Source organism: Pleurodeles waltl, chromosome 3_1, assembly GCF_031143425.1.
Source record: "Pleurodeles waltl isolate 20211129_DDA chromosome 3_1, aPleWal1.hap1.20221129, whole genome shotgun sequence".
NCBI classification, from domain to species: domain Eukaryota; kingdom Metazoa; phylum Chordata; class Amphibia; order Caudata; family Salamandridae; genus Pleurodeles; species Pleurodeles waltl.
The window spans coordinates 153916623-153942309 of record NC_090440.1 but is presented as its reverse complement, the minus strand read 5'-3'; the positions used below and the strand labels follow the sequence as shown (position 1 = coordinate 153942309).

The 25687-nt window shown below is 42.0% G+C and overlaps 1 protein-coding gene across 3 annotated transcripts in view; it reads left to right on the top strand.

Annotated features, from left to right (window-relative positions):
- Nucleotides 1–25687, top strand: part of LOC138283857 (mucosa-associated lymphoid tissue lymphoma translocation protein 1-like) — a 977541-nt gene that overhangs the window by 368240 nt on the left and 583614 nt on the right. For all 3 annotated transcript variants that reach the window (XM_069222019.1, XM_069222018.1, XM_069222020.1), the window contains one exon: nucleotides 8561–8714. In XM_069222019.1, coding sequence (XP_069078120.1) covers nucleotides 8561–8714 — 154 coding nt within the window. The remainder of the gene's footprint in view (nucleotides 1–8560; nucleotides 8715–25687) is intronic.

Genomic DNA, 25687 nt, shown 5'->3' with positions numbered 1-25687 from the left:
GTACTCCTAACATCCTGAGAAATCTGAGACTTGGAATCTTTTAGGCTCCCAAGACCTCTTGAGGACTGGAACAGACTTGGCAATTCAGTCTGACCAAGGTGCCTAGCAGCTGGGATGAAGATTTCTCCTCTGAGTTTTTCAGCAGAAAGAAATCTATTTCAGGGGACCTCATGGAAGAGGTACCAGGCATCCTAGAACCCTGTTAGGCTGCAGCGGGAACTGAAGCTCCAAAAAGGTGACTAAGCCTGAATGTAGAAAACGTGACTGGGTGAATGTGCCAGAAGTGTCTGCCCAGCGATAGGAATTTCCTGGGCATGAACCTTGGATTTTCCTGCTGAAGCCAACAGCTTCACTGGTACCTTCTCAAATGCATATCAAACGTCACTGAGCCCTCTTTGAACACAGCATGCTGTTTTGCCCTGCTGAACGACTTTGAATTCCAGAAAAAAGACTAAGGGGGTCATTCCGCCAAAAGGCCGCCCGCCCGCCCAGCGGGAAAGACCCAGCAACGATGAAGCCGGCTCCGAATGGAGCTGGCGGAGTTGCTGGGGTGCGACGGGTACAGTGGCACCCATCGCAATGTTCAGTGTCTGCAAAGCAGACACTGCACTGCCCATGCCAGTGGCATGGGCAGTGCAGGGGCCCCAGGGGCCCCACGACACCCGTTCCCGCCATCCTGTTCCTGGCGGTAGAAACCGCCAGGAACGGGATGGCGGGAAGGGGGTCGGAATCCCCATGGCGGCGCTGCAAGGTTCCCCTTTTCTGACCGCGGCTTTACCGCCGCGGTCAGAATGGCCCAGGAAGCACCGCCAACCTGTTGGCGGTGCTTCCGCGGTCGTTGGCCCTGGCGGTCGGTGACCGCCAGGTTCAGAATGACCCCCTAAGTCCCAAGATAAAACCATGGATGTCAATTCACCAAATGCCAGGGGTAGCGGAAGTGACATCACACTCCATTTAATCTTTACTTTCACTCACACACACATGCTTACACACACATACACACACATTCATACAGACACACACTCTGTAACATAAGCACACACTCACCCGTAAGCATAAACACAACATACATTTAAAAGTGTTTTTACTTACCTCAGCTCCCAAGGAGGGTCATTTCCTAGCTGTTGCACTCCATTTTTTATTGCACTAAAGAAAACTGACAGTAAACAAGGAAGCGGAGCTGTCCTTGTGTTCTTGGCACTGATTTTGCCACCTCTGAGGCCAGGGGTCTGAAAGGCAGTGCCAGGGCTCGCAAAGGGTAAGCCAGGGGTTGCAGCTGTGACCCCTAAATGACGTCCATGGATAAAACCTCCGCCTGGCTGATCGAATCTAATTGGTGTATCCTACACATGTGCCATTGTGGTCTGTCTCAAATCGTTCCTAGGTCCCAGGCTACTTTGACCAAATGACTGGTTACTGTTAATGCTTTTTGGCACTATTTTCATTTTAAAGTGTTCAAACTCATATCTCCAGGTCACCTTATTGGATTTCTGTCATTTTTGAGTCATTTTGTTGATTAAATTACTTACTCTCAGTTTTCATAAATTGAAGTGGATTTTTTATTTAGAATTTTTTTTTACTTTTTAACTGTTTTGTACTGCCTAATGTGTTACACATTTTCTTAACTTAGACATGTCTTCTCTGTGCCATAGCTACCAAGGGTTGAGCTCAGGCCTAACTTACTGAAACCTTTATTGGACCTAAAATGACAGTGACATTATTCTTTTGGTGGACTTCCATCCATCTCAGCTAATAATCTGCTTTCTTTCAAGGATGGTATTAGTTATGAAGCTTATTTACTGCTACAACCAACTCTAGGGCCACAGTTGATTGTGGCCACCGGTTTAAACTAGATACGATGAAGCAGAGTCTTGTATTTTTGCTAATAATTGTGTACAATTTTTCTTTGCATTAATATCAAGCAGCTCTCCAGCAACAAGGGAGTCAATAGGAGCATAAAACCATGTAGGTGCCCATGTAATAGTGGTAATAGTCGTAATAATGAATTGACCTTCACATGTTTGAAGGATATCTAGTATCCGGGCAGACTACAGGCACTCAAACGTATACAATATTTCATAGCATGTGACAGCATTTGAGGCACAACTGTGGAAGGTACCCTTAAGATAAGGTAATCATCTGTACTGCATCAATAATTTTATTTTTCTAGTAACTTCAAAGTCCAAACTCTATGAGGTTAGGTGCATTTCTTGTTATCGTCAGCCCAAAAAGATATGAATGTTAGTTATTCCACTGCTAAAATATCCCGTACATGGAGCCTGGTACCATGGTCCCAGGTTCCACCTTTCTACTGTGCTTTGAGAAGTTCTGCTTTGTTACTAGTGTTATATAAGTGATGTTAGTGCTGTCCAGCTTGCCTAGTCTACACATTTGTTTTCTCTAAATATCAGTTATGCTGACAAATAGTATGTAGATCTTCCATCACTGTATATCTTAGAACTTCTTTAAAATTTACTTGGAGTTTAGCACATGATCATAAACTGTGTGCTATCTACCATCTTCTTTCATTTCTAGAGTGCTGTTGGGAGCATTCAAAGTCTATAATAGGTGTCACAGCAGTCTGTTATTTTTATGTCTAGCTTGACAGCTTGCTTTTTTGTGAAGTTATGGCATCAATACAACAAACTTAAAACAAAAACAATATACAAGCATATGCTTTGTGCCAGCCCCATCAGCCACTGGCTTGTTTGTATCAGTGCCCTTCAGCCATTGAAAGGATGATGTCTTTAACGTTTTGGTTTGCAATTTCCAGATGTTTACATGTTTGCGGTTTCACATATGTTTACCTGTTTGGTGTACTATATGTGCAGTGTTGATGATAAGAGCACAGAGCAGTACGTGGGACAGGCATTGCACATGTGCAAGGTTGAATAAATTCCAACAGTTCAACCAGTACTGCTGCTCCCATTAGGCACTACTGTAAAAATCAGAGAACCTAGTGGCTACTTTGCTGCTCCCACCTGCCTCGTGGTTCCTACAGCTGCACATAAAAGGCCCCACCCTTGCAGTACTCAAGCTTGACCTAAGCCACCAACCTCACTTTAGTCTTTTCCTGATACTTTGTAGGGACTAGACGCAAGAACTGCTGACGTTCAGTTGGTATGTAGTTGTTATGATAATTAAATCAGCGAGCACGCTACACCTAAAGCAGGTGAAAGTAAGGCCACTTCTTTGTTCTCCACTTAACAGGATAGCCATTCGTAGACGTGAACAAAAATGTGCTCACCAATGTCTTGTAATACTATTTGGTACCACCTGACCTTTACAAGATGGCAGCATTCTGAGCTGCAGGATTTAAAGTCCAGCCTTCTGGAGGTGGGGACTCAGGCATTAACTGCTTGGTCTGTGCTACATACTCTCTTAGACCCCTCATGCCTCAAAGCCCTCTTTCTGCCCACTGTAGCCACAAGTATCGGCTTTGATAGCGGAGAGTAAGGTTTTATTTTAGAAGCACCAGGAAGAAGAGGGGCAGTTCCTACATACAGAGGGTGTATCAACCAGTTGATATGGTTGCTGTACACTTAAGACATTGAACTATGCTCTAAATTCCGCTGATACCAACACTATGGTAGTACAGCCATTTGGCCACGGCTGCCCATTAGAAGCTTTCAAAATACTCCACTTTATAGCTTGATGAGCTGAATTGCTAGCCTGTCACACCCTCCCCTGGAAGACCTTCTACATCATGAAGCTTCTGCCTTTTTTTTAGTGGCCTCATGAGCTCACTGTGGAGGACTTCCTCACCAGGCTTCTGTATGCACTGTAGGTTGAGCCATAAAGTGTTCCTCGTGACCTTGCACCTCGATAAGCAGCACATCATTGTTAATCTCTGCTTGCTATGCATGGCAACTTCTGTGTCCAAATAAACTGCCTAAAAGCACATCTGTTTCTAAGTATTTTTCGATGAAAGCTTTTTTCAGTTGAGCGTGCAATCGCTTTGACCTGCTGTATGAATTGTGGGCTTTTCACCATGCTCACCACTTTTACTCGATTGAGGGCTTGCTTTTCAAAAATCACTTGTTATCATTGGTAAATGCTTTACGATTGTCCCGGCTTGGGGTGGTTTTGTTACCGCCCTGCAGACTGCCCCGTTACATGTATAATTGCAAGATTGCCGATAGGTTTGACTGTGAGCAAACTTCTTCTTTCTTTTGTGTATCTCCTTCGCGCTCATGCTCATGGCGGCCATGGCGCTTTGAATTTGCTCACTAATGTCAACTAATGTTTTACATTTTATTTGGCAAGAAAAGTCCAGTTAGGAATTTAGAATTCCAGTAGCTCTAACTTGAGCAAATGCAAGACCCATTGGGTTGCAAATGCTTGCTTTTTTTTATTGCTCAGCAGAAGCTCCGGCAGGGTGTGTGGGGAATGGGGGGGGGTTGGAGCCCACGTTAATTTGGGCCAGATCTGCCTGCAAAGCCGTGGCTGTCAGGATGTCGAGGGAGTTTTATTTGTCCCCTGGGCACTCTACAGGACAGGAAGAGGAAGACTATGATGCTGCTGAAGCAAGCTTCTCATCCTACTCCAAGCCTGTGTGATGCTCAGTGTGTCCCAGCCACGAGGAAACTCCTTCGATGTGTGTTTAAGGATACTTACTGCTTATACTGTCTTGTTACCTCTCAGGTTCATGATCTGGAAAAGACATAGATTAACTGGATTTGTAAATTGATCTTTCAAGTGGTCTCTTACCATTATTGACAGGTAACAAACATACACAACCATGATGTTTATGGAGTGTTTACATATGTAGTGCATGTTTCTTGGTTCGATCATAAAAAATAATGGCTATGATACCTGACATTTCAACTGATGTATGTGGTTGGAAGTTTGTGCCCAATTTGACAAAAGACGTACAATGGTTAATGGGAGGATGCTTGTAATAAGTTCAGCCACTGCCAATCCATCGGAGTAGCATTCCAAATCATTGTTCTTTTGTCCATCATACCACTCCAGATTAGACCTAGCCATATGCAAATCAGTCTTGACCTGCTCCAATAGGAGCAGTCTAGTCAGAACTGTCAAAAAGGCAAAGACTGATTTTGTCCTTATTGGTGCTCTTCAGTTAGGTGTAGCTCAGTGATAGTGGCCCAGTTAGCAAAGGACCCACGTCCGAGCATACTCTTTGCCACTCGGGGCGTTACATGAAACATTCCCAGGTTGATGGGAGGTTACTTGCAATAAGTCTAACCACTGGCAATCGCTCAGGGTAGCATTATAAACCATTGTTCTTCTGTCCATCGTGAAACTTCAGGTTAGACCCAGCAATATCCAAATCAGTGTTGACCCTGCTCCAATGGGAACCACCCACCTGAACTGCATAACCAGGTCCTCTCTGAACCGGTTCACAAGCAATCCAAGGCTGGTTTCACCATTGGAGGAAGGTCAAGACTGATGTGCATATAGCTAGGTCCAAACTGAGGTGGCATGGGGGGTGCAAAATAACTATGGATTGGGTTGTGGCCCAGAGTAATTACTTGTGGCTAAGAATAATTCAAGCATTCTACCATCACCTTTTGTACACTTTTGCAAAAGAGGCAGAAGATGGAGTAGTACAAGCCTCAATATTATAACTCTCAGTTGTGGTCAGCATTCTGAATTATGGGGATGCTAATTTTTCTCTCATGATACAAATATGTTTTTATTTTAAATGTAGGGTTAGACTGAAAGGAACTTAACTTTGTCACAAAATGTAGCTACACCCTATTATTCACTCGTTTGCCTTTTCCATTCTCCAATACCAATTGTTCCCTGAAGTGATTAATGTTGACATCACTGAACATCAGGCTTTTAGCACTTAACTCCTAAAAGTCCTATAAGGGTCTATGCAGTCTTAAAGGATCTTCCCTATTTTCATTGCAATTCCACAAACCAACATGGAGATTGGATCAGTGGTTTTCCATGTGAGTTCATTCAATGACAAAAACAGGACAGTAGTTGCGGAATAAATTTAGGACTAGCGTTTGTGTTGATTTGTGTTCAACCAAATTTCCGGGGCTGATAATATTAACCAGATTCTTCCTGAGGTACTGGGCTGCTCTTTGTTATTGTTCTACATTGTTACATTATGTTTGTAGATCTCTGCATTATGCAGATGGATTGTAAGGGATTTATCAACATTTCAAAAAAGCTTGTAAATCATACAGCCTAACGGGGGGATATTGGTAACTTGCATGAATTAGCTGTAAGACGTGTCCTTTTTTTAGCACTGCCACAGGAAACGCAAGCTAACTACAAAATCTGTTTTAGCATTAAACAGATTTGTTAATTTCTCTTTCTCCTGACTTTTTCGCCGTGATGGGTTTACCTTCACCCAAAAAAATCTCATTAATCAGTATCCAACCAAACTGAGAAACTTTAATGTTTCTAGTTGCTACAACTTAAGTAAACTATTTAATATCAAGGCCCAGTAGTCGATGCTAGAGGTAGACATGACAAACACACCTGGGGACTGGTTTGTATGTTATTGAATATTTATTCCTTGACTTGAGTTGGTAACCTTTTCTGATTGGAAAAAGAGCCTCTTAATCTTCTTGGGGGCTCCAACTGGTTACCCACATAAAAGCCTCGTAAAGAGATTTTATGCTTTTGGGTCCTGGCATCCTGTTTACTTTTAATACTTTAATTTTGTTTTGCTTCCTCTGGAGGATATTGAAGGGTACAGTTAGTCTTTATTTTCTGTCTTGCTGTCTTAAATTGTATTCCAACTTGCCTTAAACTCTTCGAAGCAGGAGTAATTAAATCTTTCAACGTCCAGCTCTGTTTTCCCACAAGATAGGAAGCCACCTTTCTTCTTTTAAGATTGTCTAAAGAGTTGTTGTGAAACGAACCTGGTCTGAAACTCCATATTCTCCAGAAGGCCAGGAACTTTCTCTTTCTGCTTGGCGGATGTTTCTTAATTTTTTTTGCAAAGATCTTCCCTGTCAGGGTTATAGTCAATGTGTCACCTGAACTACATGTGAACCTGTCAAGATTTATCAGCTGACTACATGTGGACCCTTCAAGATTTATCAAATGATAAATTGTGAGTGTGAGAATAAAATCATCATGAAACCTCCTGAAGTGACCCTCCTCGTGCTTGGCCCCCTATATTTATGTGACCTGGTCTCCTCCTCCATAAAACCCAGATCTTCCCCAGATACAAAAAGCCCACTGGAAATGGCTCATTTTGGACATACTTTAATGCCCAGACATCATATCATCTTTGTCAAAGGATGCAGTTGACAGTGATGAACAACTTTCCACGCTTTTTGACTTAAAGAAGCGTCTTCTTTTTGCCTTTGGCAGACAAGTCATTCAGTTAATATCCCAGTCTCTTTAATTGCCATGTTTAACTGCTCCTGTATCGGTCAGAACCTTAGCTCAGGGCTATGACCGTTGCTCCTCGGCACCTACCTACCCTCTTCCCTTTGGCAGATTGCCCCTGAAGCAAGGTTCATCATTAGATTCCTCCATAGATGTGAAGACATATAATGTCAGGGCTTTCCAGTTAATTTTCTTGTAATATACCTACTATACCAAAGGAGTAATACCCATGCTCCAGCCGCCACTTGAATGATAGAATACTAGCTACGTGAACCATCAGGACTGAAATCCTTTCAAAATGGTCTCCTGTACCATGCTGTGCTTGGCAATGCTTGTCTAGCAGTTTACCATCATAAAAGTAAATCTCTTGTTGAGACTCACCTGCTACTGCAATACTGAGGGTCCCTAAGAGAGATTTACGTTAGCAAACATCTAATGATAGGTCCCGCTCCCCCCCACTTTGTAAGCACTCACAGTGGATGTAGAGCTACCAAAATGTAAAATGTAACTTTGGGCTTGCCTAAACTCTTCATCATCCACCCAGGGTCTCCACCACCATTCTTGGTCTACACTACCTATCTGCTTACTTCCTGACACCAAGGCTTTGCTTACTTGTGAAGAGTGACTCCTTTGAAGAACCTTCTTGCTTTCAGACGTTCCAAAAGCTGTTTTGTGGTCATTTGCTCATTTTGAGCTCCTGCCAAAGCATGCAATGATGATAAAGAGGCAATAGAAGAACTTATTTTTCCATACACAATTCTTCTCCAAACACCATAGTGCCTCAAAGAAAAAGGCCAACAGCACTAACCTGCAGGCAATGGAAAATAAAAATAAATTGAAATACAGTAAAGAGGGTGTTTTATGGCCAAGCCCAAGTTAGGCTTAAGAAAACTAGATTGAAGCACCTGAATTACTTTCTAAGGTATGAACATTCCTCATTTACTAAAGAATGAGTAAGATAAGGACGTTGTCACACGAGGTAAAGTTATTCAGTAGCAAGTTGAGGAAAGTGTGTTTTATTTGACTAGTGATATTTTTATGTAATGTATTGGTACTTATGTATCTGATTATTTAAACCCCTACGTCCCCAGAACCTACCAGTTTCATTCTGCAAATTTTTTTTTTTATATTCATGGGTCATGTTTGTATGGAGCTGGCATTCTTCTGAAAGTTAAATAGGGCAAAGCTTTCTTGAAAATGACTACTCTGCTGATGTTCACTATATTCTTATTTCTAGTCTTCGTGTTGCCAGATTCCTGGAGCTACCCAGTCAGAACTTCGCATCACAGCGAGAGAGAGCCATGCATACATCTGCAGAGTAAACAACATATACAACAACTTCCAGTTCAGTCGCTGGGTGAAGGTTAAGGTTCTCCGGAATGTTACCAAAGGTATGTGCTGACAGTGCTTTTGGGGCACTCACATTATAAGGGCTTGGTCTTTCCACGTACTGAAGGAACGAGAGAGGTTTGTTGTGAAAAGGTCAGATTTATTCTACAGAGTTTTGGTCCCTCATACTGTACATCATATGTGCAACTTAATCACTAGGAACAGAGTTTCATTGCTTTATAGTGAGGTTGACTTCATATACACCCAATACATGCATACTTACATATTCATTTAACCAACGTATATGTTCAATTATTGATCCAGTTGTTTCTTTAAGTCTTATTACGTACTGGTAATATTGATTGCTGCATTTCCAAGGCTCCTTCATTGCACTCCTTGTTTTCTTTACAGTGGGATACACGTTTTGAGTGAGACAGGTCAACGTAGTTCCCAACCCACAGGAGCTAGCTTTAATGTGGTAAAGTCGTGCAACAAGTCTGCATGTGTGTTAGTTTGCTTTACCTCATTAAACCCAGACATATTGACTGCATATCTGCTTGTTCAAATGGTAAGATGGTGCTGTTTGATGCTGTTCTTCTGTGGCAGTTTTATGTTACTGCAAAGGGGGCATTTGTGCATGATTGTTGTGCACTGCTTGAATTTTAGCACAGCATGCACCAGTAATTAGTGCGCATAACGTAAGTGGCCGAGCTGTCATGCCTTCTGTGAGCTCTAACGTATGGCTGACGCATGTCCTTTCAGGTGGGTAACTACTGCATCGGTGTTCACAGTACGTAGGGCTGCTTGGGGCACTATGGACGTTTCACCCAAATGCCCAACAGGTGTGCAAGGATGATGCTGTTTGGTGCAAGACACCTGCCAAATGTAAGTGCTGAAGGAGTGTGTTGTGAGTATGTGTGCATGTGTGTGTGTGTATGCCCTTTCAAAGCAGGCAACACATTTGTGTCAGTGGGGATCTGTGCTTGTCACAGTGTGCGCGTCAGCAATCAGAACACATTCACATTAAAAGTATGACCTATGTTGTGGATATAAACTGAACTGGAAAAGCCAAGAACTGATGGACTTACCTCCACCAGTTTGTTGTCCGTGGCCTACGACTTGTGTTCTACCTTGTATAAAGAGTTGGATTCTGTGTGTAGCTTCCCACGTAGGAGAAGCTATTCTTGCACACTTCTGCATAAGCTACACATAATATATATGTGTACCCAGAATGTCCTTTGGGCATACACATGTATAGTACCTTAGGCGCAAATCTTGGATGTCAGGACCCCAGAGGACTCATGATGTATGTATGCCCTTGCCAATTCGGGAGAATGCAAAATGGAGCCAATCAGTCTTGGCAGTCTTAGAGCTATTGGCATTGTCTACTACACATAATTCCACTCCAACCTACAAAATTACACTTCACGCCACATATATCCACTCAACTCCAAAACACATAATTACACTCCACAAAATTCAGCTTTGTAACATGCCACATAATTCCACACCATATACAACTCCACACCATGCCACATAATTAAACTCATCATAATTCCACTCCACACATGCCACATAATTACACTCCACATACTTCCACTCCACATCATGCCATGTAACTCCACACAACGCCACACAATTCCACACCACACAACTCAGCGCCACAGAATTCCATACCACACAACATATTTATATTTCACATAATAGTACTCAACACTACATAATTCAACTTCACATAATTACACTCTACTCATTACCATATAATACACTCCACATAAATCCACTCAATGCCATATTACAAACCTCATAAATACACTTCACACCATGCCACATAATTCCACTTGGCATAATTTCATTGAATGCCACACAGTTCCACACCACACAATTCAACTCCACACAGTTCCATTCCACACCACATATTTCCACACTGAACCACATAATTCCACTCCACACCACATATGTCAAATCCACAACATAGAATTCCACATCATGCCACAAAATTCAACACCAGACCACTTGGAGCAAATTAAATGTGAGACGGTCTAATAAGAAAAACAGTGCTCGGTGCTAGAGCGAATGAAAACAGAGACGCTCCTGAGGAGGGCTTGTTAACAAAGAAAAAAGACGTCCCTAAAATGATAATAAAATGAGGGATAGTGGAAGTAGAGTGTGCTGGGATACTGCTCTCGGGAAAGGGGGAAAACACAGGAAGAGGCATGACAAATGCATGCAATGGACAAAATGTACAGAAAGAATTGGAGAGCGACGATAGAGTCAGCATGCGGTAACGCCTGGGCAGGGCTGTAGCTCACCAAAGCAGATTCAGCATGTCTCTTCGAGAGATCACATGCGCCGTCTACAGCTGAGTCCTAAAAAGAAAAATCAATGCAGGGTGGTTGCAAGAAGGTCAGACTTGCAATCATGCACTTACAAAAACAAAAAAATGAATCCTGCAGTGCAAAAATATATCAATACATGATTGCTTTGGGTATAGAATATGTGTATAAGATAATGAATTGATTGCAACAGCAAGTGTGATGATTGAGTGCACTTGTCGAATGTGAAATAGTCCTGCCTACATTCCAATACATAGGTGGCGGAGTGATCCACTTCACAGTAAATTGCATGACGGCGGGAGGAAAATAATTTTCCTCTGGGCCGATTGAAGGTGGGGTTGACAATGTTTCAGGCTACTGGCTGAACAAAGCTCATAAAAATAAGCCAGTGGGAGAAGGGGCGTGATCAAATCTGTGTTGTCAAGCCACAGTTAAAACAGCTCCCACTTGCAGATGAGAGTACCTGCAATATTTCATCTTTACTACACGATAAAATGTAAATATCCAAACAAAAGCTGCAAAAAATAAGTTTTTGGGGAACAGAAGGAAAGCAAAGACTGTGACCAAGAAGACTAGAACACTAGGTAGTTTGCTACCCAATCATGGATCCTCACTAATATTCATAAACATCTGATTATCTCTGTGCATGTGAAAGTATTTTAACAAAGGGAACACTGCACTAATTTAAACACAGCAAGTTTAGAAAAGAACTCTTGATAAAGTGAGAAATTGTGAGGGAAATTGTGCTCTTGTTCTAAGGCTGAGCTGAGTGAAAACTGGTATTATCATGATTTGCATCCTTGTTTGAAGGGAAGGGCCACTTTTCCTCCATTTTTGGTTGAGATTTTTTTGGCTGTTGTGTTCAGTCACAACTGCACATTTTGTTCTGGGACAGAGTAACAAATGTTAATCATGTCTGTGCCATGTACCTTGCACAATCAAACCACAAAGAAATATATAATCTGCCAAGAGATGCCATATAGGAATAGGGAGGGTATTCACCTCAGGACTAAGATGAGGGCATAGTCAAACTTCCTGATGGGTAGTGCATTAAACTGTAAATGCAGGACCACAGCGGAAAACCTCGGGAAATCTTGATGGCTTGGAAGATTGGGTTGCTCAGATACAAGTGTTGCTTAGATACAAGTGTTCAAGGTCTAACCTGGACAAAGGATATTTTTGAAATTAGAGTTAAAATCGCTTAAAGGGTGATTATCTTGAAGGAGCCTTGGATAGTTTGCTCACCGTCTTGAGGTTATGTACTTCTATCTTTACAGTATTGTCATACTGTTCCTTGAACAGTTTGGGAGCTGTAAAAAGAGAAACATGGCAATTGTTTCTTTTGGGCATTGTCCATTAGTGTAGATATACATCACTGTGCTTCCACAGCACACACTAAAGCTGCTTCATTTGAATAAGTTCAATCAAAGTCATGTTTTTTAAAGAAAATCACTTGTTGTTCCATGTTGCCTAATAAAGGTGATCAGGTATTCTGTGTTTAAAAGGTTTCATTTATAGAACGTCTGGAAGTTTTTAAAGCAGATAATGTGTAGTATGATAAAAAATATAAAATTAAGAGAAAAATAATTACTGTGTAGATTCCTTTACTGCTATTTTACCCAAGTATCCACTAAGTCACCTTGGGTAGCATCATCAGGAGCTGATGGTTGGTCATTATTCTTTAAGAAGTACCCTATCCTGAGCACCTGTGCAAATATTGTCTCAAAGATCTCATCATAAGGTTTTTGGACAAATGTGTGTGTTTTAAAGGAAATTCATCTAGGTACTAATGCTCAAAGAGATCTTCCTAAATTGCTGCAGACTTGCTGGAGCATCTCCTCCATGTGTGCTCTTTGGATAATTTTGCTTTGTCTCTCAAATAGCTGTAGTTGGGAATCGGGATAAGGCATTGCACAATCTTTGATTGCACTTGGGAGTCTTAAAATCACACTCATTGACAAGTAGCAAGTGATAGCATATTTACAGAAACAAATTCCTGATTGGATGTGTACCTCTGAAAAAGTAGAGGAGGGATCATACAGACTGAAACGAAAGGAAGGTAGATAATATAAGAGAAAAACGCATAAAGATAGTTAATCCTTCAGATCTGAGCTATAGATGGCAACACATGATGGAACATACAGTTGGTCTAGAAAGGGAAGCCCAGCACATAGATGGTAACTAAGGGATGGCGTAGATAGATGAAACATAGAGGGAATACATAAGGGTACTGCAGGGGATGGAAAACAGAGGTGGGCATCAGGATGATGGGGCTAGAGATAAAATAGAGCAGATAATTGCTAATACTCCAGATGTTTTCATGTTTTGACTGTTTTTATGCCTTTTTATTTTATCAGTAAACTCGATATAGTATTCTTTTAGCATATTAGGTTTTTAAGTCAGAGATACTTTTATTTCGTATGAAGTCATGCTTCTCCCAGAAACGTTCTTTACACTTGCTCTCAGAAATGAGGATTTATACATATGCTTCTTTTCCATCCCTAAGGCCTCATATTGTAGTAATTGCACACTATATGGTAACCCTATCTATTTCTTATGTGATAATTTTATAACTACAGTTGCAGAGGCCATGCTATGTAGCTTATAAACATAGGTTTCTATTAGCAGACACCACGTTTTTGGGCTACAGAGGGGGAAATTTTAAAATTAATTTAGTTCCTAATTAATATATCTGAAAAGACTTCTAGCTGCAGATTCCTTACCTTTGAATTCTACCCAGGCATCAGACTGGATCTGGAAAATGTTTGTGAGCAGTACCCCTGCGGGCCAGTAGGTGGTGTCCATCATTGGCATCATCTGCGCCGGATATGAGGTTGTGGGTCCTATATAGGTGCCACCCAGGCACGCTGAAGTCAGTTCTTTTTTTTTCTGTGCCAGCACAACACTGACCCCAAGAGAGCTACCCCTCAGTCAATTTTTGGCTGGGCTTTTTCCAGTTTCACTCTTGGTGCATAGAGGAAGTATTCTAGAAAGACTGGATTCAAGCCCTACAGATCCCGTCATCAGGTGATGTTGGTGGTGGATCCGCACCTTGAGTGCCTAAGGTGTTTGGAGCGTGACCATGGCCCAAAGTAATGCTCAGAGTGTCAGGCCATGCAGCCGAAGGCTTTGAGGGGAGCAGTTCCTGAATCTAATGGTGGGCTGGCACCTGATTCCATGCAAGTCAAGATCCAGGTCGAGAGGAAGGTCTTGGGATCAGTTGTGGAGTCTGAAGTTGTTGTCGTCCCACTCCAGGTCCTCCGGACGATCGGGTAAGTCGAGGCAAAAGAAAAAGTCCAAGAAGTCGAAGCACTCTTCGACTTCTTCTCGTCTGTCGTTTGATGAGATGAGGGAGCCTTGACACTCTAGGCCTCATTCTGCAGAACCTGCGCCTAGGCTGACTCTGCACCTCTCCTAGCGACCACTGCCCAAATCTGGGAGTGCTGTGAGGCTATGCGTCTCATTTGTGGGAAGACCGAGCCCGCTGGAGTGCCTTTGGCCCAGTGTAGTCAGAGGGGGCCCCTTTGGGTTCCACATCATCTGCCTCAGCGCCTAGGGGGTCCCAAGGATCCAGTCCTGGATCAGGACCGGTGCCAGTTGTGCCTCCTTGAGCTTGAGTGAGCTGCAGGCATTGTCAATTAAGCCACCCTACCTTTCTATCCATCCTGACAAAGTGGTGCTTCGCACTAGGGCCTCTTTTCTGCCAGAAGTGGTTACACCCTTTCATGTAGGCCAATCCATCACCCTGCCTACTTTTTATCCACCCCCCACATACGCCTGGACCCAAAAAGAGCATTGGTGTTCTACCTTGATCATGCAAAAGAGTTCCAGGTGTTTGACCAACTTTTTTGTGTTTGTAATTACTTTATTTCGTCAATATGCCATAAAAGTGTACAATACTATATCAAGTGGAAAACAAATAGTACAATAAAAATCAAGAGACAATGAAATCATCAGTCATATCAGCATAACAATATACAACAATACATAAATCAAACCATACCCATGGCCTAAAAAAAAAAACATAAAATTCAAATGGATTAAAAAATATACAGACTTACTCTCCCCCAGTTGATAAGGCCTTTCTTCTGGTGCTCCAGATTCAGCCCAATAATTTTGCAACAGTACATGCATACAGTGGGCTAGCATCAGATTTTAGAATTCTAAAAGCTATGTAGTAATTATATATGCCCAACTGTTTGCACAAAGGTTTCATCCAAACTCGATGTGGTCCAGCATATGCCATGCAGCCAAAAGAATACATGTGCAATTGTTTCATTAGTGAGATAGCATGCTGGACAACAAATAGAATCATTAGGCGCCCATTTATGGGTAAGAGATCTCAAAGGGAGTGTACCAACTCTGAATTGGAAATACATTTTACTATCCAGCGGGACTGATATAACATCCCAATAGGGTTCACAAAATCTTGTACATTTAAAGTCAGGGAACTCCCTTGTCAGTATAGAACTCTCAGCTGAATAGGTGTCGGTAGGGGCAGTCCATGCTCAATATATATATTATTTTTTTAGCTTTTCCTTTGGTGGCATATTGTGCCGTCGTGGCTCGGGGTAGCGAAGTGGGGGGCGGGAAATTAAAATTAAATTAAACATTTTTGTAAAACAATAACACCTGAACGCCACACGCCGCTCCACTCCTCCATCTCCTCGCTGCAGGCACAGGGTCCCAGCCTGGCCTGCAGCCAATCCTGACAATGCTCAAAGCAGCATCAGGATTGGCTTGGAGCACCGAGCCAGAGCGCTCCCAGGCAGACTGGGAGCCTGTGTTGCTAGGCTGGAGAGAGCCTACTTGCATGTGTGTTTGGCTGGCCAGAGGTGGCCGGCCAAACACACATGCGCTCTGAGGGGGAGTGCTGAGCAGTTTATTATCGTTTTTTGGTAAAAGGTTTGCAGCTGCCACTGCTGGTGGGGTGGCAACGCTCCTCCGCCCTAATGGAAAAGCCGCCCCTGATATTGTGACAGAACGGAAATTCCCAGGATTCCCTCTAGCCCAACAAAAATAAAAATTTCTTTCAGTGTGTTAGCCAATAGATTTTATTAAATCTGTCAACCCGCATGCCTGCCTGGAGGGCAGTGGCATAATGAGCAAGTTCCGGTGCAGACCATATCCTCCTCCAGAATAAGATGAGGTGCAATCTTGCCTTATTGGCTATTGCCCTTCTGCCCATGTCGTACAACAATGGGTATAATGGAGTACTGGTGAAGGTGAGCCAAATTCCTTATAAAATGTATTCTCTGATGATGCTAAGCGAGACAGATAAAACAAAAAAAACAAAGTTCAGCCCCATAAATTGCACACCCCACGGCGTTTGCCTCCTGTGTCTTAAGTGCAGGGTCCAGTGGTTTGTTAAAGGTAGGCCAATGCTCCTTCCTGATCACTCCAATAATCTGTCTGTGTTTAAAAATCATTTTATGCACTTGATTTTTCCAAGTCATTGTAGCGGGCAAATTTATATCAAAATAGTTAAATGAGTCCACCGTCTCTAAAATGGTGCCCCCAAGTATTATGTTCCCTTTAAAAGATTTATGTGGGTTGAATGACATAAACTTAGTTCTTCTTACATTATTTTCCAGCCCACGAGCACAACAAAACTCCTTATAGTGATAGAGTAAATGTTGGAGTCCACTGGGGGTCTTGTAGATCAATAAGGTGTTGTCCGCAAATAGCAATATTGCGATCTCAGTAGCAGCCAACGTGTGGGGACTACGGTGGAATATTGTAAAAGGAAGTGGACAACATCATTAAAAAACAAGGAGAACAATTTTGAAGATTTCTTTTTACAAAGGGGTGGATTCATGGCCAATTGCAAAGTGATCATAATGCTGTCGAAGCTAGAATGGTTAATCCCGCTTTAGGGATTATGGACTTCACTCCATGTGTGACTAGGCTGACCCCAAAAGATCCGAGCAGGAGGCTCAGCTGGCGGGAAAGTTTGATTCTTATTATATTGGTAGCGATTGTTAACAGATGCGAAATGTGTTTTTTTAGCCCCTCTTACTATTTGATGCCCCACCGCTTGTTATTTTGGCAGATTTTCAGTTTCTGAATAGCATCCTTAGATCCATTATGTTGAATCTGCAAGGACCGCTAGGGGGATCATAAAGAGTTTGATAAAAATTGCCACAGTGCTAGTAATCACTTCCATAAAGTCCTTAAGGACAAGCCAAGGAACCCCCAATCTATCAGTGCAGTTAGGGCTTACAACTTCCTCTGGGCTTATAACTTCCTCTGGGCGCTACACCTAGTTGTCAATGCCTCACTAAAATTTGGGAAGGCAGGGGAATGCTCTGATGTTTTCAGACTGTCAAGGGGTGTTAGGCACGGGTGTGTCATGGTGCCAATTTTATTTTTACTATACATCAGTGGTCTGAATTCGTACCTAGTCACTGATGGTAAAGAAAACAACCCTGTCCCCTCATTATAATATGCAGATGATGCAGTCATCCTCTCTCGCACACTGAATGGTCTTAAAGTTCTGGTGGATTTTATGTGAGACCTGCAACTGAATGTTAATACCTCCAAACGCGTGTGGGAATCGGAAGTCAAAACTTAGACCGATCACATTCAAGGATCAGATGACCTCCTTTTCTTATTTGGGGGGTCACATTTGATGAGCATTGCACGCGGGCCCAATGTCTTGCAAACCGGTGTCTGCGCTTTAACCAGTCATGTGGGGCACTTTTTAGATTTACCTGATTAGCTGGGAGCTGTTCTAATGCTGTTGCAGAGCTACAAGATGAAATGTTTACCTGTTCTATTATACAGTGCAGGAATTTGGGGCTACTCTAATTGTAAATCTATTTAGCGTGAAGAAAATCATTTTTGTAGAAAGCTATTAGGGGTGGGACCGGCTAGCCCGAGTTTGTTTATGCATGGGGAGCTAGGTTTGGATTTTGCAGAAGATCATGCAAACATTGCGCCTATCTTACTGTGGCTATCAATCTGGAGTGGGGAAAATAGCAACTTTTATTAAGGAAGTCATTGAGGACTGCCTCAGTTGTGATCTAGGCCACAAAATCCCATGGCTTAACTATATTAGATCTATGGCCTTATGATTGGGGTGCCCAGAATTATTTTATAATCCTGAATCGTTTAAACCGGCAGACAAAAAGATTGTGAAGGAGCTCCTGTTAACGCAGTTTTGCGGAAGTACGGTAAACCTGACCTTGGGTGGTCAATCAGCCAGGGCTCTGATGATTTTAAATACTACTCCTGATCCGGAACCCTATCTTTCCTTTGTCAGAAACCCAGGGGAAAGACTTATTCTCAGTAGGTTCAGACTAGGTTCTGTCTGATGCAATTTATGCTTCCCGTCTGGACAATATGAGACCTCTGCGATTAGGATTTGTCCTTGCGATAATGTCTCACCCCAGACCTTAGAACATCTTGTCTTGTTTTGTAGTTTTTGAAACCCATTTAGAAGATTTCTCCTGCCTGTTCTCAAAGCCAAAGGATTTTATCAATATCGCACTGCTTTTACATATTTACAGATGTTGAATGAACCTATCATTGTATTGGCAGTCTCTAACTTTTTAAAGTGTGCATTACGCTGAAACAAGACCAACAAGGTCTCTTAAAGCAACACATAGGATTTCTGTTTAGAACTCATGGCAATGACATGGCAATGCTTTGGGGTTTTTAACATGTTCGGGTATTTATTACATGGTTTCTGAAGTTTGTGATGCTTGTACTTTTATGATTATTCTTATAATCGAAATAAAGGAAATTCAAATTCAACAAAGAAAAATGCCCTGGCTGACTGCTTAGTTGATTGGGATCCTGTCTGTGAGCTGACCCTGGCTCCCACCATAGGACCCTTGCATAATATTCTTCATGCAAACAAACAACTACGTCTAGAATTTCAGTTGGCAAACCCATATAACTAAGTACCTGCCAAAGCTTGGAGTGAGGGATTAAGTCGAATGCAGATTTAAGATTGAAAAAAAAAAAAACATATAGGCTGCATTTGCCGATAATGACCGTCTTCCAAAGAATAGGATAGAAACAAAAAACCTGGTAGATCGTGCTGGTTTTCTGACGAAATCCAGCTTGCAAGGGTGAAAGTATGCTGTTTCCAGTGATCCAATCCTGGATTTTTTTTCAATAAAAGGTAGTTCAAAGTTTGTGAGTACAATTTATCTGGTTGAATGCGCGATAATTGGCTGGGATACCTCTGTCATCTTTTTTAAAAATGGGAATTACCACTGCCCTCTATCATGAGTCAGGAATCGAAACACCCTTTGCAATGGCATTATCCAAAATACTAAAATACTTAGAGCGAGTCACTCCATCATCTTTAAATATGTCTGCTGGGATACCACCAGGTCCCGCATTTCTGTCGCTAATAAAGACATCCAAAGCAGTGTTAATATCTCCAGGGTCGAAGAGCAGGGTATTGGCCTTTTAAGTGACATTAGCAGAGGGCTCGCTGACAAGGGGACGTGACACACCCTCTGAGTGTAGCTTAGTAAAATACTCAATCCAGTTTGTTCTGTATATGTAATTTGATGATGGGTCATCAGAACTAATCCCCCCCACCCTATATTCCAGGGACCAGAATTTAGTGGAGTTCTTCACACAACATGCCTCACTTAGTTCTTGCCACCTCTGATTGTCTCGTTCCCATTTTTCTTTCATCTGAGCCTGCTTGTATGCCCTTCCTGAAAGGGTAATACAAGTCTGGTCCTTCAAATTTATAGCTGCGGCTAACAAGTTCCGTGCCTGTCTGCATTCATTATTTGACCACATTTTAGATTTGTGCGCACATGTACGAAGTGGGAATTTTGGGACTAAAATATATGACAAAATGTGCTTAAAAACATTGTGAACCTCAGTAAAGGAACAGGAATTAGAATCTAACCCTGAGTACCAAGTTAGACCACCTAGAAGGGTTTCTAAGTTCTTACTTATAGCTGTTAAAATGTTAGGGCAAGCTTTTATTTGACACAATTTTAGTCTCCTCCTAATGTTAGTGGGGACTACAATCATTGTAAAGACAGTTGGAAGGGATACCTGCAGACTTCTATCAAATGTATCGACCATTGTGAGACACAGGGGATTGTGCTAGCTGTCCAATCTCTCTACTGTGTGTGTCCATGTCCTCTAAGAGGGAACAGAGCCTCAGATCTAGTAAAATGTAGTCAATATAACATGAGTGGTGCTGTTTATTATATGTATGGGGCTCTTGCATATCAGATTTAGTCCGCCCATTAGTGGCCCGAAGCCCAAACTCTAAACAGAAGGCCTTGAGCTGTATGGTGGCTTCTGTCCACCATTTTGTATTGGCGGGAGATCAAGTAGGGGAAAAGTCCCCTCATCATACTCATCATGGGAAAGATTGACGTGGTCAATATTCAGAGGATCAAAGGTGGTATTAAAGTCTCCTGCAAGGATAAGAAGGGATTGGTCCCTTGTCTTACTCTACTTTTCCTTTAGATGTTGGACAGTCTTGAGTCACGGTAATCCTTGACACATCTCGAAAATATGTTAGTGCAGTGAGGCACATTAGAACCCAATTGTAAGGCAGGAATATCAGGGGAGTCCACATTTATTCTCGTACTTTTTAAATTAGAGTTTGGTCTGAACCAAATTGTTAACCCACCAGGAGGTCTCCCTATCGGGTTAATTTTAGCTGGGATAAAAAAAAGTTTAAGTAACCTGGTTTATAAATGGGATCAATACACCAAGTTTCTTGAAATAAACAAAACAATGTAGAAATCAATAAAGTTGTTGCACTCAGGTAGGACATTTCTTGTCCTAAGGCCTGTCACATTAAATGAAATTAAAGCCAATGCAGATTTTATAAGTGCAGTTAGACAAATGGTGGAAGGGCTTGCACTACCTCGAGAATCGGGGCTGCATGGATAATGGAGCAATCACACGCAGATAGCGCTATTGTACAGATCTCATTGGTAGCCACAGCCCTTTTACATAAAGTGAGATCACTATAATGAGGATTAAAGCAAGTAGAGTCCCTTGTTACCTGGCTCTCTTGTTGTAGCGTAGATGGACTAACACCAAGGGAGCTAGATGTGAGAGTACCAACTTTTTGTAGGATAAGTGGGTGTAAAGAAAGGTCAGGCAGTGCAGAAGCGGACCATCTCCAGATAGGTTGTTCTCTGCATTAAGATCTTATACGCACTGGCCAAGAAGCACCCCCTGAAGGTCTGCATGCTCATTTTACTGAAGCTAAAGCTGTGACCACTGTGTTAGCACGCGGAGTTCCAGTCCTGGAAATCTGTGAGGCAGCAGCTTGGGGATCCCTGCACATGTTTACCAAACACTTCCTGGACAGTCAGGTCTGTAGGGACGGGCACTTTGCGTGTTCGGTCTTGCAGGACTTACTTTGAACTTGGTTCGCAGACCCACCTCCGGGGATGGTATTACTTAGGTACCTATTGAAAGGTAAGGAATCTGCAGCTAGAAGTCTCTATAAGGTGGACAAGTTACTTACCTTTGGTTACACCTTATCTGGTAGAGACTCTAGCTGCTCTGCTAAATGATTTCTAGGGGCGGAGACTCCCCTTTCATGGCCTTAGGTTTGACCCACCAGTAGTCAATGTTCTTCTTAGCTCTGCACTTCCAGTGTGGAAAACCATGAAAAGAAACGGACGTCAGCGTGCCTGCGTGGCGTCTATATCGGACCTGCTACACCATATCCAGCACAGACAATGCCGACGAAGGACATGGAGCCAGATGATGCCACCTACCGGCGTGCAGGGGTACTGTTCACAAAAATCTTCAAGATTCAGTCTGACGCCTCTGGAGAATTTAAAGGTAAGGAATCTGCAGCTAGTTATAGTGTCTACCAGATAAGACGTTACCAAAGGTAAGTAACTATATTTATATTCCTTCTAAATAACTAGTTATTCCTTTCTGTCGAAGGTACTTACAGTCATATAACAAAGTTGCAAGTTCTGACATTTATATAACCCCACAGCAGGATGCATAAGTGTCTGAAATCAATATTCCTATCAAATTTAGGCACCCATTGCTACAGAGAACACCAGGCACTATTATATGGTTCAGGTTTTCAATCTTGAAACATTATTCCTATTTTGTTCTCATCTTGTTGTCAACAGGCCTCTTGAATTCATTAATGCAGTTTAACTACTTTCTAGGAATCGTTTACAATAAGATGCTGAGTAAAATGGGTTAAACCATGTTTTTTTTAAAATACCTCTGCAGCTCGGGTCTTTATTTGTCTCACTCTATTCTTTGTTCTTCTGATAAGTGTTCCCACAGTGGCATGTAGGGCTTATCACCAGCTACAAGAGTGGGTTTAATGCTATTTCAAAAGGTTTAAAATTGGTTACAATTGGTTACAAAGCCAGCAGTTATGGATGGGGCAAGCTGCATTTTCCAAGGTTCCTCAAACTTCTTTAAAAATTGTAATATGGTAGTTCTGTCCAGTCTGTCTAGTTTGTTTATGGGACACTGCTATCTTGTAAGTGACAGAGGTGAACTTTTGAAATACTTCATGTGGCCTCTGCAATTTAGCCAATACTTTAATCCCCACTGTAGAATGTGAACTTGATATCCAGATGAAAACTCCTGTGATTTGTCCAGCTATCCTGTATCGTTTTCTGTTGGTTTGGGTATTTTCCGGTTCAGTCTCACCTGTCCCCAAAGGGTAGCAAGATTTGCTTTGAGATCAGGAAATACTAATACTAACAAATTAAGACTGTTGTCCTCTTCTACCCAATTTTTTGCCTCCTAGTCCAGTAAGGTGAAAGGTTGTCGTTTATAAGGAGAGAATCCAGTTGACTCCTGTGGGTGGCTTTGAATGTCAATACATTTTTGTGCCAGCGTTTTCCTCAGTGATTTTACTTACTAGGGCTTTATTGATTTTATTGTACCACTCGACCAAGCCACTGCTGTCAAGTTTGTTATATGGTTGAATGGATTCTCTGGAATCCCAACAGATTACAAATTAGGGACATTCATTTAGACATGAAATGGGTAATTTAGTATATTAGTAAATCTTTTAAAAAAGGATTAGCTTTGGGTATCTCTTAGCATAGTCAGCCTAAACTAAAAGTTATTAATGACTTTGAAAGTTAGGAACAAAATGTCCTACCAAATCCATTATCACCCTCTGGTGGTGATGGATTTGGAAATGGCACATGCAAAATTGACTTAGGAAGAAGAGGTACATTAAACCCTTAAAGTGGATTATAAAGCTGACGATTTCAGAAGGCTGGACAAAATCTCCTAATATCAGAGTACACTCCTGGCCAGTAAATGTTTCACAAAAGATATTTCTCACATTTATCACGTCCATAATGCCACCCCTCAACTGGTTTGGGGTAAAATTAGCTTGTCTGGAATGGTTCCGGAAATGTTAACTGAATTATTCTTGTCATCATCCTTGCTACCTGGTACTATAATCCTTTTTTATTAATAAAATAAGATCCTACCTCAGTCAGGTGTAGTTTGTCTTTCGGTATTAGTCAGAGTAGGGTCTTCTCTTTGAGCAGCCCTGCTCCCAGGATGAATTTGTTGACAAAGGGACATTTGTTACGTATTGTTTTACATGATTTAGAAAGGCGTGTTTGCCTAGTTGTTTTTCTCTACTAGTTGTATAGTTTTTGGCATGGGGAGGGGAATCTATATTTATGCTGGCACATTTACAGTACTCTCAAGTAATGATAATGTAAAATTACAGCAAAAGAAGGATTTACTGTACTCCATAGACCTTCTATTAAATTGAGTAGCATTCCTACTTTTGTCATTATATCATACTCATTTATTACTAGGGGAATTGTGGCTATAGAATAAGGTCATCCCCATATACACATATCTTTTGCCCTTTCTCATATTGATTGTTTTTTTACCTGTCTCTCATGAATTACTCTGAAATGACTCGCTGAATCAAGCAACGCTTTTAAATAATATTGATTTACTCAAAACTCCAATCCTTCTGCCATGCAATCTATTGTTCCATAAGAATTGTAGGAAAATCTGCATTTTCTGCATAGTCATCCTGTATTTTTCACCTTTTGCTGGAACCCTATATTTGTGCTGGCATTATAACTCTGTGCACTTTAACCCTGCTAACCAGTGGTAAAGTGTCTGTGCTTCCTCTTTAAACATGGTCTAATTGACATACTCCTAATTGGTATATTTACCTTATCTTTAAACCCCTAATATACTGTACAAGATGTGCACAGGGCCTGTACTTTAAAAGACACTAATGTCATGCAGCACCTTTTGCCATCCTCTACAGTGGCAGTGCTAACAAGGCTTCAGGCCTACGAGTGTAGCCTGACTGTAGAAGTTTAAAAACTGCAATTTCCACTGTCAAAACAAACCTTTTTGACAGGTCAGAACCTCCCTTGTATGTATTAAGGCACCCCTATGTAAGCATTGTCTCTCACTGGGCAGGATGCATGGTATATAAAAGTAGGGCATGTAGAAATGTAATGTTAAAGTGTCCTTCGAGTGACTAGCACTCAAAGGCTAATGTAGGAAACCGAAGTACAGATTATAAACCCTAATACTGCATCCCGGGAATAAGAATATCTAGAAAAATAAACTTCTATTTTCAGCAGTGACTCTGATGTTCCTAGAGGCTAATTTGAATTTGGTCTCAAACTTCTCTTAGCCACTTAAGCCTCTATTTATATGTGACAAAAAGGTGTGAAATGACTCCCAGGAGCAAGCATAGGCTGAAGTATGGGCAGAGATTACTTTTATGAACCTCCCGGAATATGTAGGGTAGGTGCTGTGAGCATCCTTTTTGCCATTACAATGTCAAAGACCACTTGACAGGTCTGCTGGATTACATATAACACATTGGGGTTCACTTGAAAGGGAGAGAATGCCAAGATATTTTTTGTGTATCCATCGTCTGGTTGCTGAGGGACCTGTTTTGCCCTACCAGACTTCCATCTTTGGGATTTACATATAAGACTGGGGATGCACTTTAATAAAGAGAAACAGGATGCCTAAACGACTCTTGTGTATCCAATGTCTGGTTGACGGAAAACCCCGCATTTGTTCCACCAGACCTATGTCTTTGGGTTTATTTTGCATACAGTGGCTGCCCCAAACTGGATTTTAGTGTTAGAAGTGAGAGGACATTTAAGAATACCGTAGTACACCTCTCTCTCGCTCTCTCTCTCTCACACACACACTCACACGCACACAGACACAGACACACACACATATATATATATATTTATATCAGCGGCAGCTCCTATGCTATGGCAGCAGAAGCAGCTGCAAAACCTTTACAAGAAAACAATAAACTGTGTATTATCGTTTTCTTGTAAAGGGGCGGGCCGCGGGCTGTGACAACCACGGAGGGGGAGTGCACAGCTCCCCCTCTCTCTGCGCATTTATGTTTCACCGGCTGTCTCGAGCCAGCCAAAATCTCATATGCACTGTGCTCTTTCCAGCCTGGCACTGTGTTGCCGGGCTGGTGTCACAGTGTCCTTTCCTCGGGATCTGCACGTCGCTGAACAAAAGGCCCACCTTCCGGCGTCACCAACTCAGAAAGCTATTATTGCACTATAGTTATGATGAAGCCAGTCGGGGGAAGGGAATTAGGGTAGGGAACAGCAGGGAGAGAGATCTGAAAAGAAAAGGTTAGAACAAATATGCATTTACTCATTCATAGAAATGTAACTCATCAATAGACTCTTGACTTGTCGCGTGGGCTCTCATCCTAAATG